General features: G+C 36.2%; 1 protein-coding gene and 1 pseudogene across 1 annotated transcript in view; one reads left to right on the top strand and one right to left on the bottom strand.

Annotated features, from left to right (window-relative positions):
* Nucleotides 1–16,057, top strand: part of LOC140845301 (uncharacterized) — a 175,199-nt gene that overhangs the window by 142,256 nt on the left and 16,886 nt on the right. Inside the window, exon 4 of the mRNA XM_073219284.1 lies at nucleotides 2,507–2,598. Within this exon, the coding sequence (XP_073075385.1) occupies nucleotides 2,507–2,598 (92 nt within the window). The remainder of the gene's footprint in view (nucleotides 1–2,506; nucleotides 2,599–16,057) is intronic.
* LOC108386878 (large ribosomal subunit protein eL30 pseudogene) lies at nucleotides 1,746–2,458 on the bottom strand (annotated as a pseudogene).

Below are 16,057 nucleotides of genomic sequence, written 5' to 3'. Positions count from 1 at the left end.
CACTATCCTTCAGACTAATATGATGCTGTAGAGTTAATTATTCTTTTACAAGAATCATTACAAGGTAGTGTCACAAGGTTTGTAACTGGATTTGAATCTATACTCTGGCACTTAACCACCTGCAGTTTTCTTATATGTAAAAGAGGACAGCAATACCTCCTAAATAGGGTGTTTGGGAGGGACTAAATGGGAAAATCATTTAGCATGGTGCTTGCCAAATATTAAATGTTGAGTAAATGTTACTATTGTTGTAAGTGTCCTGAGCATCTTGGATAAATGGGCCATGAAGGTAGTATTTCATAATTGAAATGATATGAAAGCACATCTGTAAGGTATTTTTTTTTAAATTAAGGTATCATCAATATACAATCGTACAAAGGTTTCACATGAGCAACATTCACCCATGATGGTTTCAGCATTCACCCATACTATCAAGTCCCTCCTGCCCCCAAACCACCCCATTGCAATCACTATCCTTTGGCATAGTAAGATGCTATAGAGTCATTACTTGTCTTCTCAGTGCTATACTGCCTTCCCCTATATAGTGGCTGCTAATTATAGTGCCCCTTAATCTCCTCTCCCTCCCTCCCCAGCCACCCTCTCCAACCCTTTCCCTTTGGTAACCACTAGTCCCTTCACCTATAAGGTATTCATTCTTATTGTTATTTTGGAAACATACTAGAATTTAATGTGCCATTAAGTTTTTGTCAAAATTGTGAGTTATTTATTTAATTAAAAGTGTCATTGATATACAATCTTATGTTGGTTTCAAATATACAACATAGTGATTCGACAGTTACCCGTATTATTAAATCCTCACCCCTCTAGTGTGGTTACTGTCTCTTAACTTATTAAGATGTTACAGAATCATTGACTATATTCTCTCTGCTGTACTGCCATCCCCATGACTAACATATTGTGATTGTGAATTACTGTGCCCCTTTATCCCCTTCCCCCACCCCATCTTTCCCCTTGGTAACCACTAGTTCATTCCTGATGTCTTTGAGTCTACTGCTGTTTTGCTCCTTCTGTTTTGTTCTAACAAAGTTATTTTTAAAGGAAAACTGCTTATGAAGTCTCATTTTAATCTCAAAACATATTCATTAAAGCCTTTTCACTAATCTCGAAGGAGTATTGTATCACCATCTAGAAGCTCTTCTTTTGGATCTGTGACAGTTGTTATATTTGACTTGCATTGTTCTAATACATTATTTTGTTTATTGTTTCTAGTTGGTGTCAGAGATTGACTCCTTTTATTAACCTATTCCTTGGGGACCAGCCACATGGGAACTTTATATAATATCTGATTGGATGTGTTTCTGGTAGAATGTGTACTTCTGAATGTTTTTCTAGTATTTGTGATGAATTTTTTAACTGTTCCTGCTTATGACTAATTGAATGCATTTGTGACTCAATGGTAGCATTAGGATTTAGCAACAAAGTGATAGAAGTTCTGAAATAATCTTCTACACAGATTGTTCCATGTTTCGTGCTAGCATCCATGTTTATGCAGTGGCAGTGGCTCTAATTCTTTCCCCTAATTTATCTCTAAAGTTTACTTTAAAATACTTACGGTATCCTTTTTATTTATTCCCACTAATTAATTTCCATATATTTAAGTTGATAAGCAGAAATTGATGTAGTAGTTGATAACTTGTTAATCTCCTAGAAGTAGTCTACTTCTCTCTCTTTTTTTCTTTTTTAAACAAACTCTGGCAGTTTTATTAAAGAAAAATTTTGATGATTTACTTTTCACCAGTCTGTTCTGGCATTCTTCTAATGATACCAGAATCAGCTGGGTCAGCGATGGCCCGTGTGCATACTCTGGTATTTTCCACATGCTGTGCCAGTTCAACATTATGGCCACTGTAGTGATGGACACCAGTTTTGGCCCACATGGCATTGTACTCATGACTGGGCAGCTGTTGGTGAGGATGAACAATTTCGCTTTGCCTTGTCTGGTCATTTTCAGAATCTGCATGTATACCAACACGTACTTTGCACTTTCCATAATGAGCTGGAGCCTGGAATTGATCGACTGCAGCGATTTTTTTTTTTTTTTGTCTTTGCGCCCACCATCTTCCTGCCTTAGGTGGCGGGGGAGGGGGTGAGAAAGGAAGCTACTTACTTCTCATTTTAAATGTTAGAAAGGCTCTGTGGATTAGATTGAAATTTGTTTGTCCTTTTGTTTAAAAAGCCATGCTTCTAATTATGCAGGAAATCTCATCAGATTTAAGGGAAGAGTAGATAAAGGTACTTAGGTGTTTTAATGCTTTTGAACTGTTTATACTTTGTTCCTATCCTCAGTGAGAAAATTGATAGCTTATTATACAATCAAAGGTTTGGAGTTTTTTGCCAGAATTTTTCAGGATAGAATTCAGACTTTTGTAGGATAGATAGAAAACTGAGAATAGATATTTCACCAGAGTTAAAATAATCTTAGCTGCTTAAAAGTCATAATCAATCTGATATCAAAATATAATTGTTTTTTGAAACTTGTTTCCAGATCATAGCAATGGATCATCTAACTTGAAAGCCCTGTCAGGAAGCTCTGGATATAAATTTGGTGTTCTTGCTAAGATTGTGAATTACATGAAGGTGAGTACTTTTCTCAAACAATAAAACTCTAACTTTTTGGCAGAAGAAGGGATTGGGATTTACAGAAGTAAATTTGTGTGTACATATTAAAATTCATCAAATTATGTGCAATTTATTATATGCCTGTTATACCTCAGTGAAACTGTAAATCAAGCCCTGTACAGTCTATCAAATTAGCATCCAGAGAGTCACCTAAACCTATGTAATTTACATTAATTCAGGTACACAATTAAAACCCACCATTTCACTGTAAAATTGTGCCCAGGCAGTAGGTACACAGTATGCCGTTGTGGCTGTCTGTCTGTTGAGGGGGACTGACATTTAAATGTCATGTTTTTTGCTGCTTAGATAATACAGTCTTCACTCATCTAGATGACCCTTTGTTTATCTAGAAGAGTGATCTTAAAAGTTTTACTTGTGTCGTCTGAAGCAATTTTAAAAAATAGTGTACCTCTGCACATATTTAAATTGACAATACAATTTTCAGTAAAAGTTTAAATTAGTGACCAAGGATGGACTCTCTGGCATACTGTAATTCAGTAAAATACATTACTTTTAAATTTTTCTAATGAACTCTAAGCGCTATTATTAATTTAAAATACAAAAAAGCAAAGTTCAGTAGTTGGAAATTTTAATTATTCTCCCTTTGAATTTGTATGCCCATTCTGTTACTCCCACTGAATTTTTTTAAATTGAAGAATCATTGATATACAATCTTCTGTTGTTTCAAGTATACAGCATAGTGGTTCAACAGTTACCCATATTATTAAATCCTCACCCCAATTAGGAAGATATTACAGAATTATTTGCTGTATTCTCCATGCTGTGCTACTGTCCCCATGACCAGCTTACATTATGATTGAGATTTTTTGTGTCCTTTTATCCCCCTCACATTCTTCATCCCTGACCCACCCCAAACCCCTCCCCCATGGTAACTGCCAGTCACTGTTCAGTGCCTGTGAGTCTTCTTTATCCATTCATCTGTTGATGGACACTTTGGTTGCTTCCATATCTTGGCTATTGTAATAATGTGGCAGTGAACATATGGGTGCATGTGTCTTTTTGAATCAGGGATTGTTTTCTTTGGGAAAATTCCTAAAAGTGGCATTACTGGGTAATATGGAATTTCTATTTTTAGTTTTTTTGAGGAAACTCCGTACAGCCTTCTACAGTGGTTACACCAATTTACATTCTCACCAAAAGTGTGGGAGGGTTCCCTTTTGTCCTCATTCTTGTCAACTCTTATTTCTTTCAGATAGTATGCATTCTAACTGGTATGAGGCAATAATACCTCATTGTGGTTTTGATTTGCATTTCCCTGATGATTAGGGATGTGGAACGTCTTGTCATATGTTTCTTGGCCATCTGTTTCTCTTTGGAGAAATGTCTGTTCACATCCTCTGTCCATTTTTTAATCAAGTTATTTGTTTTTTGTTGTTGAGGCTTATGAGTTCTTTATGTATTTTGAATGTTAACCCCTTATTAGATAAATTATTTACGAATATATTCTCCCATACTATAGAATGCCTTTTTGTTCTGCTGATGGTGTCCTTTGCTGTACAGAATCTTTTTAGTTTGATGTAGTCCCACTTTCTCATTTTTTATTTTATTTACCTTGCCTGAGGAGATGTATCTAGGAAAAATTACTCATGCTTATGCTCAAGAGATTTTTACCTATGTTTTCTTCTAAGAGTTCTATAGTTTTATGTTTTACATTTAGTTCTTTGATCCATTTCGAGTTTACTTTTGTGCATGGGGTTAGACAATAATCCAGTTCCATTCTCTTGCATGTACTGTCCAGTTTTTCCAGCACCAGTTTTTGAAGAGGCTGTCTTTTCTCCCTTGTATGGTTTCTTTATTGTATATTAATTGGCTGTATATGTGTGGGTTTATATCTGGGCTCTCTATGCTGTTCCATTGATCTGTGGGTCTGTTCTTGTGCCAGTACCAAATTGTCTTGATTACTGTGGCTTTGTAGTAGACCTTCAAGTCAGGGAGCGTAATCCCCCCAGCTTTGTTCTTCTTTTTCATGATGGCTTTGGCTATTCAGGGTGTTTTGTCATGTCATATGAACTTTAGGATTATTTGCTCTAGCTCAGTGAAAACTGCTGTTGGAATTTTGATAGGGATTGCATTGAATCTGTAAGTCACTTTAGGCAGGACAATATTAATTATTCCTATCCATGAGCAAGTGATACCTTTTCATTTTTATATGTGTCATCTTTAATTTCTGTCATGAGTATCATACAGTTTTTAGAGTACAGGTCTTTCACTTCCTTGGTTAGCTTTATTCCTAGGTATTTTATTCTTTTTGCTGTAATTGTGAATGGAGTTGTTTCCCTGATTTCTTTTTCTGCTAATTTGTTGTTAGTATAAGAATGTAAGAAATTTCTCTGTATTATTTTTGTATTGTGCAACTTTGCTTAATCCAGTATTCCAGTAGATTTTTTGGTGGTGTCTTTAGGGTTTTCCATATATATATATATATATATATATATATATATATATATATATATATATATATAGTGTGTCATCTGTAAATAGTGACCCTTAAACTTCTTCATTACCAATTTGGATGCCTTTTATCTCTATTTTGTCTGATTGCCATGGGTAGGGCCTCCACTTCTGTGTTGAATAAAAGTGATGGGAGTGGGCATCCTTGCCTTGTTCCTGCTTAGAGGAAAAGCTTTCAGCTTTTTGCCATTCAGTGTGGTGTTAGGTGTGGGTTTGTTGTATGTGGCCTTTCTTATGTTGAGGTATGTACCCTCTATACCCATTTTACTGAGAGTTTTTATCATGAATGGATGTTCAATTTTGTCAAATGCTTTTTCAGCATCTGTTGAGGTGATCATGTGGTTTTTATTCTTTTTGTTAACATTTAACAAAAGGTTTGATTGATTTATGAATATTGTACCATCCTTGCATCCCTAGAATAAATCCCGTTTGGTTGTGATGTATGGTCTTTTTGATGTAGTTTTAAACTTGGTTTGCTAATGTTTTGTTGAGGATTTTTGCATCTATGTTCATCAGGAATATTGGTCTGTAATTTTCATTTTTGGGGTATCTTTGCCTGGTTTTGGTATTAGAATGATGCTGGCCCCATAGAATGAGCTTGGAAGTATTCCCTCCTCTTCTTCCTTTTGTAGTACTTTAAGAAGGATTGTTTATAGCTATTTAAATATTTGGTTAGAATTCAGCTATGATGTCATCTGGTCATAGACTTTTATTTTTTGGGAGATTTTTGATTACCAGTTCAATTTCATTGCTGCTAATTGGTCTGTTCAGATTTTCTGTTTCTTCCTGTGTCAGTAGTGGAAGGTTGTATTTTTCTAGGAAGTTTTTCATTTCTTCTGGGTTGTCCAGTTTATTGGCATATAATTTTTCATAGTATTCTCTAATCTCTGTATTTCTGTGCTGTCCATTTTGATTATCCTTCCTTGTTTGTGATTTTATGTGTGCACATTCTCCTTTTTTTCTTGATAAGTCTGGCTAGGGGTTTGTCTATTTTGTTTATTTTCTCATAGAACCAGCTCTTGGTTTGGGGTTTTTTTTTTTTTCTATTGTGTAGTTCTTCTCTATTTTATTTATTTCTGCTCTGATCTTTATTATTCCCTTCTTCGACTAACTTTGGGTTTCATTTGTTCATCTTTTCCTAGTTTCTTTAATTGTGAGTTTAGACTGTTTATTTGGGATTGTTCTTGTTTTTTGAGGTAGGCCTATAAGGCTATATAGTTTCAGAATCACTTTTATGGTATCCCACAAACTTTGAAATGTTGAATTTTGTTTTCATTTGTCTCCATGTATTGCTTGATTTCTGTTTTAATTTTTTCACTGATCCACTGATTATTTAGAAGCATGTTGTTTAGCCTCCATATCTTGGTAGGCTTTTTGTTTTCTTTATGTAATTTATTTCCAGTTTCATACAATTTCAGTCATGTCAAATTTATTTTAGTTCTTTTTGTGACCTAGTATATGATCTATTCTGGAGAATGTTCCATTTGCATTCGAGAAAAACATGTATCCTGCTGCTTTTGGATGGAATGTTCTGTAGATGTCTGTTAAGTCCCTTTGATATAGTATGCTGTTCAGTGCCTTTCTGTCTGTTTGATCTATTGATGTGAATGGTGTGTTAAAGTCTCCTCAAATGAATATGTTATAATCTATTTTCCCCTTTAATTCTGTATTCTACATATGTAGGTGCTCTGATGTGGTGTGCATAGATATTTATAATGGTTATATCCTCTTGTTGGACTGACCCCTTTATCATTATGTTATGTCCTTCTGTGTCTCTCTTTACTTTCTTTGTTTTAAAATCAATTTTTTCTAATATAAGTACTGGTACTCCTGCCTTTTTTCTCCCTGATTTGCATGAAGTATCTTTTTCCATCCCTTCACTTTTATTCTGTGATTGTCTTTGGGTTTGAAGAGAGTCTTTTGTAGGCAGCATATTGATGGTGTAAGATAAATTCTAACCAAAATAAGCAGGTGAGGAGAGGCCACAAAGGGCTAGGCAGTTTATTTGAGCACAGTCCCGGGCGTGATTCACCAGTCTGAAACAGGCTGGAGAAGTTGCGTGCAACCAGACAGGTGGGGAGTTTTTAAAGAAGATAGGGGGAGGCAGAGCATAGATTTACAGCTGTGTGAGGATTGGCTAGCCTAAGGCACCTTTTTCAGATTGGGAGGGGGCAGCAGCCAGGGACTTTGGCATGTCATCAGTGTCTGACATGCTCACCCCTCCCTCCAGTGCCTCCAACCTTACAGATGGGTCTTGTTTTTTTGTCCATTCTGTAACTCTGTCTTTTGGTTGGTGCATTCTGTCCATTTACTTTTAAGGTAATTATTGATAGATATGTACTTACTGCCATTTTATTATATTCTGATTGTTTTTGTGGTTCCTCTCCATTCCTTTCTTCCTATCTTATACCCTTCTCTTGTTATTTGATGGTTTTCTTTAGTGTTGTTATTGGATTTCTCTTTCTTAATTTTTTGTGTATTTATTACAGGCTTTAGGTTTGTGGTTACCATAAGGTTCTTGGATAGCTTCAAAACTATGTAACAGTCTATGTTAAGCTGATGATTGCTCTCTTCCAGATAGAATGTAAAAGTACTTTTTTTAATTCTTCCTCCTCCACACTTTGTTTTTGATGTCATGATCTGCACTTTTTTTGTATCCCTTGACTGGTTTTAGGTATGGTTGTTTTTACTAGTTCTGTTTTGTTTTAATTTTGTACTTGCTTGGTAAGGAATTGGTCTACTACCTTTACTGTGGGTTTATTTTCACTGCTGAAGTCTATTTAAGCTTAAGAACATTTCCATTTGCAGAAGTCCCTTTAACATGTCCTGTAGTGCAGTTTTAGTGGTCATAAATTCCTTCAGTTTTTGTTCATCTGGGAAATGTTTGATTTCTCCTTCAAATTTGAAAGATAATTTTGCTTGGTAGAAGATTCTTGGTTGAAGGTCCTTTTCAATACATTAAATATTTCATGCCACTCCATTCTGGCCTATAAAGTTTCTGCTGAGAAGTCAACTGATAGTCTGATGGTGTTTCCCTTATAAGTAATCATTTTTCTCTCTCTGGCTGCTTTCTGTACCCTCTTTTTTGTCATTAATCTTTGTCACTTTAATTACTATATGGCTTGTTGTCTTCCTGTGATTCCTTCTGTCAGGGGCTCTTAGCATTCCTTCCCCATACTGGGGAAGTTTAAACAGTTACTTCCTCAAAGAGACTTTCTATCCCTTTGTCTCTCTTCTCCTTCTGGTACCCATATTATGTGAATATTGTTTCATTTGGATTGACCACACAGCAATCTTACCATTCTTTCATTCCTAGAGATCCTTTTTTCTCTCTGCTCTTCAGTTTTGTTGTGTTTCTGGTCTCTAATTTCCATCTTAATCATTGTCTCCTCTACTTGCAGCAATCTGTTACTCATTCCCTCCATTGCATATTTCATTTCAGTTCTGTGTTCTTCAGCTCCCAGTGGTCTTTTTCAGCTCTTCTCTATGTTGATGTCCTCCCTGAATCTGGAATACTTTTCTGCAGACCAGTGAGCATATTTACAACTGTTACTTTGAAATCTTTATCAAGAAGATTGGTAATCTCTTGTTTCATTTAGCCCTCTTTCTCGTGTCTTACCCTATAGTGTTGTTTGGAACATATTCCTCTGCCTTCTTATTTTGTCAGGATTTCTGTGTTTCTTCCTTTGTATTAGATGTATCTGCTATCCCTCCTGGTCTAGAGAGTAATGGCTTTCTGAACAAGGCATCCTGTGGTGCCCAGAAGCTCAAGACTCCTTACTCTCTACTGCCTGGTTCTCCTTTGTTGCCCCACAGTTGCTGTTGGTGGGCTGTGGGCATGGCCGCCTTTCTGCCTGTCTGCCAGCAGTGGTCTCTCTCAGCCCACCACCACTCATGGCAGGTTGCCTGGCTGGCCCTTTGTGAGCAGAGCAGTGGTGCTTCTGCTGGTACAGTTGTGGGTGGGGCTGTCCTCTGCCTGCCCTGCAGCGATGTGGCACTGCTGGGCTAATGGGGTGGGTGGCCTAGGTGCGAGGATATGGGAGTCTGGGCCCTCCTACTGAATTTTATCATAATATATATTTTTATGCTTGGAAATCTTACGGATCATCTACCAAACTTTGCTACGAAATTAGAAATTTTTTCTTGTGACTGTAAGACTCACATAATAAAAACATTTTCTGTTTGTGTTTTTGCAATTATTAACACACAGTTGATTGGCACAGAGTTGATTAGCGCAACTTACCTGTTACAATTTTGGTTAAAATTTACTTTGTATGTAACAGTGATTCAGCAGAAATCTGTTTTTTAATGAAATGTATGCAGCTGTCTCCTCCCTTTCTCCACTGGTTCCTGTATCTGGAGGTATATATTATTTATTGATAGAATGAAACAGGATTTGGCACCAATTTCTAGTCTTATTTTTAGATCTTGTGGGTTTAAGTGCTGAGAAATAAATGTTTGTATAAATAAAGTGTATTATAATGGATATTTTGTGATAGCGAAACCTTCCAAGTTACATGCCAGAAATCACTTAGGGATTTATCATCCAGCATTTATCATTTGACAATTCAATTACATCTGTCTTCATTTCTGTTGAAGCAAAATAATGGGAACCACATAACTTGCCATAGAATTTGTTACCTGGTCCTTAACCATTTACTTTCCTAGTTTCTAAAAAGTCCATCAAACGGGCTTTACCAACATGTAGCAAATGTCAAATTTGTCAGCTCCCCCTTCCTCCCCTTATAGGCACTTTCTTTAATCTGATGATATTCTCAAGGGTGGTTGGGAAAGTAAAAATACTACTAATTTCAGTATACGTTTGCCAGTATAATTTCTTTCATAAAATGTTGTTATCTCATGTGTATTACCATATTTTTTATCAAAACCTTCAGGATGAAGTATTACCTTATTTAATTTATAGAATGTATCTTCTTGTTAACAAAGCTAGTTTCCACTGTCAGATTGACCAGCTTGTTTTATCAAGTTTATATATCAAATTTGTTTTTTAAGTTCAAATAAATACGTTAATACATATTTTAAGTACTAGAAATTCCACTGAGAAATAAATTAGAATGCATACTAAAAGAAACTACTAAGGTAGTTGAAATTCAAATTACATGGATCAAATTTATTAATATATACATTTTTATAATTAAAAAATACATGGCTTATCATGTTATATTGTGTTAGATATTTACATATAAGCAAGGGATGTGCTGAAAGGTGTGTTACTCCTTTTCTCAGTGTATGTGTTTGTATCTTTTTGATGTCTGATTTTCAGCTTTTAGTTATAAATAAAAGGGAATAACTCAGAACTAAATTTTATTTTGGAGTAATTAATGAAATGATGCTATTGCTAAAAAATGAATTGGTCTTACAATTAGCTATGACTTATTTTCTGATAGGTAGAAATAGGAAATTATTTAAAAGATGCAGTGAGAATTGACTAATCAATAAAATTTTCATGATATGATTTGACAAAATAGGTTTTAACTGCCACTTTGAAGAATTCACACTCAGTCTAAAATAGTCTATATGCAGTTTTTGTGGGTTTTTTGGAGCATAACTTGAAAATTTGGTAGTCTTGGAAAATATTTGTTTTATTTAGAAGAACCCACTCCCTTAAGTGATACTGCTTCAGCTCTTAAAATGTGCTTTTCCTTCACACTAACAAATGCTCAAGGAATGAGTATTGAGAATTGCTGAAGCAAATTACTTATACTTGGAAAAGATTCAGTTTTTTTTATTGTCTAAAATGTATGAGCCATTTATTTTTATTTTTATTTATTTATATTTTTTCATTTAAAAAATTTTGTTACCATTAATCTACAATTACATGAAGAACATTATGTTTACTAGGCTCCCCCATTCACCAAGTAACCCCCTCAGCCCATTACAGTCACTGTCCATCAGCATAGTAAGATGCTATAGAATCACTACTTGTCTTCACTGTGTTGCACAACCCTCCCCATGCCCCCCCTGCCACATGCTAATTGTAATACCCCCTTTCTTTTTCACCGTCCTTATACCTCCCTTCCCACCCATCCTCCCCAGTCCCTTTCCCTTTGGTAACTGTTATTCCATTCTTGGGTTCTGTGAATCTGCTGCTGTTTTGTTCCTTCAGTTTTTCTTTAATTTTATGCTCCACATATGAGTGAAATCATTTGATACTTGTCTTTCTCTGCCTGGCTTATTTCACTGAGCATAATACCCTCTAGCTCCATCCATGTTGTTGCAAATGGTAGGATTTGTTTTCTTCTTATGGCTGAATAATATTCCATTGTGTATATGTACCACATCTTCTTTATCCATTCATCTACTGATGGACACTTATGTTGCTTCCATTTCTTGGCTATTGTAAATAGTGCTGTGATAAACATAGGGGTGCATCTGTCTTTTTCAAACTGGAGTGCTGCATTCTTAGGGTAAATTCCTGGAAGTGGAATTCCTGGGTCAAATGGTATGTCTTTATTGAGCTTTTTGAGGAACCTCCATACTGCTTTCCACAATGGTTGAACTAATTTACATTCCCACCAGCAGTGTAGGAGGGTTCCCCTTTCTCCACAGCCTTGCCAACATTTGTTGTTGTTTGTCATTTGGATTTCTCTGATGAGTAGCGATATGGAGCATCTTTTCATGTGTCTGTTGGCCATCTGAATTTCTTCTTTGGAGAACTGTCTGTTCGGCTCCTCTGCCCATTTTTTAATTGGATTATTTGCTTTTTTGTTGAGGTGCATGAGCTCTTTATATATTTTGAATGTTAACCCTTTATCGGATCTGTCATTTATGAATATATTCTCCCATATTGTAGGGTACCTTTTTGTTCTATTGATGGTGTCCTTTGCTGTACAGAAGCTTTTCAGCTTGATATAGTCCCACTTGTTCATTTTTGTTTTTGTTTCCCTTGCCAGGGGAGATATGTTCATGACGAAGTCACTCATGTTTATGTCTGAGAGATTTTTGCCTGTGTTTTTTTCTAGGAGTTTTATGGCTTCATGACTTACATTCAGGTCTTTGATCCATTTCAAATTTACTTTTGTGTATGGGGTTAGACAGTGATCCAGTTTCATTCTCTTACATGTAGCTGTCCAGTTTTGCCAGCACCATCTGTTGAAGAGACTGTCATTTCACCATTGTATGTGCATGGCTCCTTTATCATATATTAATTGACCATAAATGCTTGGGTTAATATCTGGGGTCTCTATTCTGTTCCACTGGTCTGTGGCTCTGTTCTTGTGCCAGTACCAAATTGTCTTGATTACTGTGGCTTTGTAGTAGAGCTTAAAGTTGGGGAGCGAGATCCCGCCAACGTTATTCTTCCTTCTCAAGATTGCTTTGGCTATTCGTGGTCTTTTGTGTTTCCATATGAATTTCTAAACTATTTGTTCCAGTTTGTTGAAGAATGTTGTTGGTAATTTGATAGGGATTGCATCAAATCTGTATATTGCTTTGGGCAGGAAGGCCATTTTGATGATATTCATTCTTCCTAGCCAGGAGCATGGGATGAGTTTCCATTTGTTAGTGTCCTCTTTAATTTCTCTTAAGAGTGTCTTACAGTTTTCAGGGTATAGGTCTTTCACTTCCTTGGTAAGGTTTATTCCTAAGTATTTTATTCTTTTTGATGCTATTGTGAATGGAATTGTTTTCCTGATTTCTCTTTCTATTGCTTCATTGTTAGTGTATAGGAAAGCCACAGATTTCTGTGTGTTAATTTTGTATCCTGCAACTTTGCTGAATTCCAATATCAGTTCTAGTAGTTTTGGAGTGGAGTCTTTAGGGTTTTTTATGTACAGTACCATGTCATCTGCAAATAGTGACAGTTTAACTTCTTCTTTACCAATTTGGATTGGTTGTATTTCTTTGTTTTGTCTAATTGCCGTGGCTAGGACCTCCAGTACTATGTTGAATAACAGTGGGGAGAGTGGGCATCCCTGTCTTGTTCCTGATCTCAGAGGAAATGCCTTCAGCTTCTCACTGTTCAGTATGGTGTTGGCTGTGGGATTATCATATATGGTCTTTATTATGTTGAGGTACTTTCCCTGTATACCCATTTTGCTGAGAGTTTTTATCATGAATGGATGTTGAATTTTGTGGAATGCTTTTTCAGCATCTATGGAGATGATCATGTGGTTTTTGTCCTTCTTTTTGTTGATGTGGTGGATGATGTTGATGGATTTTCGAATGTTGTACCATCCTTGCATCTCTGGGATGAGTCCCACTTGGTCATTGTGTAAGATCGTTTTGTTGTATTTTTGAATTCGGTTTGCTAATATTTTGTAGAGTATTTTTGCATCTATGTTCATCAGGGATATTGGTCTGTAATTTTCTTTTTTGGTGGGGTCTTTGCCTGGTTTTGGTATTAGGGTGATGTTGGCTTCATTGAATGAGTTTGGGAGTATTCCCTCCTCTTCTATTTTTTGGAAAACTTTAAGGAGAAATGCGTGTTATGTCTTCTCTGTATGTCTGATAAAATTCTGAGGTAAATCCATCTGGCCCTGGGTTTTGTTCCTGGGTAGTTTTTTGATTACCGCTTCAATTTCTTTGCTGGTAGTTGGTTTCTTTAGGTTTTGTGTTTCTTCCTTGGTCAGTCTTAGAAGTTTGTATTTTTCTAGGAAGTTGTGCATTTCTTCTAGGTTTTCCAGCTTGTTAGCATATTGGTTTTCACAGTATTCTCTAATAATTCTTTGTATTTTTGTTGGGTCCATCGTGATTTTTCCTTCCTTGTTTCTGATTCTGTTGGTGTGTTGATTCTCTTTTTCTCTTAATAAGTTTGGCTAGAGGCTTATATATTTTGTTTGTTTTCTCAAAGAACCAGCTCTTGGTTTCATTGATTTTTTTCAATTGTTTTATTCTTCTCAATTTTATTTATTTCTTCTCTGATCTTTATTATGTCCCTCCTTCTGCTGACTTTAGGCCTCATTTGCTCTTCTTTTTTCCAGTTTCGATAATTGTGATGTTAGACTATTCATTTGGGATTGTTCTTCCTTCTTTAAATATGCCTGGATTGCTATATACTGTCCTCTTAAAACTGCTTTTGCTGCGTCCCACAGAAGTTGGGGCTTTGTGTTATTGTTGTCATTTGTTTCCATATATTGCTGGATCTCCATTTTAATTTGGTCATTGATCCATTGATTATTTAAGAGCATGTTGTTAAGCCTCCATGTGTTTGTGAGCCTTTTTGCTTTCTTTGTACAATTTATTTCTAGTTTTATACCTTTGTGGTCTGAGAAGTTGGTTGGTAGAATTTCTTTCTTTTGGAATTTACTGAGGCTCTTTTTATGGCCTAGTATGTGGTCTATTCTGGAGAATGTTCCATGTGCAGTTGAGAAGAATGTGTATCCTGTTGCTTTTGGATGTAGAGTTCTATAGATGTCTATTAGGTCCATCTGTTCTAGCGTGTTGTTCAGTGCCTCTGTGTCCTTACTTACTTTCTGTCTGGTGGATCTGACCTTTGTGGTGAGTGGTGTGTTAAAGTCTCCCAAAATGAATGCATTGCATTCTATGTCCTCCTTTAATTCTGTTAGTATTTGTTTCACATATGTTGGTGCTCCTGTATTGGGTGCATATATGTTTATAATGATTATATCCTCTTGTTGGACTGAGCCCTTTATCATTATGTAATGTCCTTTTTTATCTCTTGTTACTTTCTTTATTTTGAGGTCTATTTTGTCCGATACTAGTATTGCAACACCTGCTTTTTTCTCCCTGTTGTTTGCATGAAATATCTTTTCCCAACCCTTGACTTTTAATCTGTGCATGTCTTTGGGTTTGAGGTGAGTCTCTTGTAAGCAGCATATACATGGGTCTTGCTTTTTTATCCATTCTATTACTCTGTGTCTTTTAATTGGTGCACTCAGTCCATTTACATTTAGGGTGATTATTGAAAGATATGTACTTATTGCCATTGCAGGCTTTAGATTTGTGGTCACCAAAGGTTCAAGATTAGCTTGTTTACTACCTTCCTGTCTGACCTCACAGCTTATTGAGCTGTTATAAACACAGTCTGATGATGATTTCTTTCCCTTCTTTTTCCTCCTCCTCCATTCTTCATATGTTGGGTGTTTTGTTCTGTGCTCTTTTTAGGAGTGCTCCCATCTAGAGCAGTCCCTCTAAGATACCCTGTAGAGGTGGTTTGTGGGAGGCAAATTCCATCAACTTTTGCTTGTCTGGGAATTGTTTAATCCGTCCTTCATATTTAAATGATAACCATGCTGGATACAGTATCCTTGATTCAAGGCCCTTCTGTTTCATTGCATTAAATATATCATAGCATTCTCTTCTGGCCTGTAAGGTTTCTGTTGAGAAGTCTGATGATAGCCTGATTGGTTTTCCTTTGTAGGTGACCTTTTTTACTCCCTCTGGCTGCCTTTAATATCTGTCCCTGTCCTTGATCTTTGCCATTTTAATTATTATGTGTCTTGGTGTTGACCTCTTTGGATCCCATCTCATTCTGTGTACCTCTGTAGTCTGAGCAACTATTTCATCCCCCAGTTTGAGGACGTTCTCAGTAATTATTTCTTCAAAGACACTTTCTATCCCTTTCTCTCTCTTCTTCCTCTGGTACCCCTATAATGCGAATATTGTTCCTTTTGGATTGGTCACACAGTTCTCTTAATACTGTTTCATTCCTGGAGATCCTTTTATCTCTCTCTGCTTCAGCTTCTATGCGTTCCTGTTCTCTGGTTTCTATTCCATCAGTGGCCTCTTGCATCTTATCCATTCTGCTTATAAATCCTTCCAGAGTTTGTTTCACTTCTGTAATCTCCTTCCTGACATCTGTGATCTCCCTCTGGACTTCATCCCTTAGCTCTTGCATATTTCTCTGCATCTCTGTCAGCATGTTTATGATTTTTATTTTGAATTCTTTTTCAGGGAGACTGGTTAGGTCTGCCTCTGCAGATCTTTTCTCAGGTGTAACTATCTTGGTCTGGACCAGATTTTT

Source organism: Manis javanica, chromosome 12 (genome assembly GCF_040802235.1).
Source record: "Manis javanica isolate MJ-LG chromosome 12, MJ_LKY, whole genome shotgun sequence".
NCBI lineage: Eukaryota > Metazoa > Chordata > Mammalia > Pholidota > Manidae > Manis > Manis javanica.
Note: the sequence above shows the minus strand (reverse complement) of the source record. Positions and strands in the feature narration are given on the sequence as shown.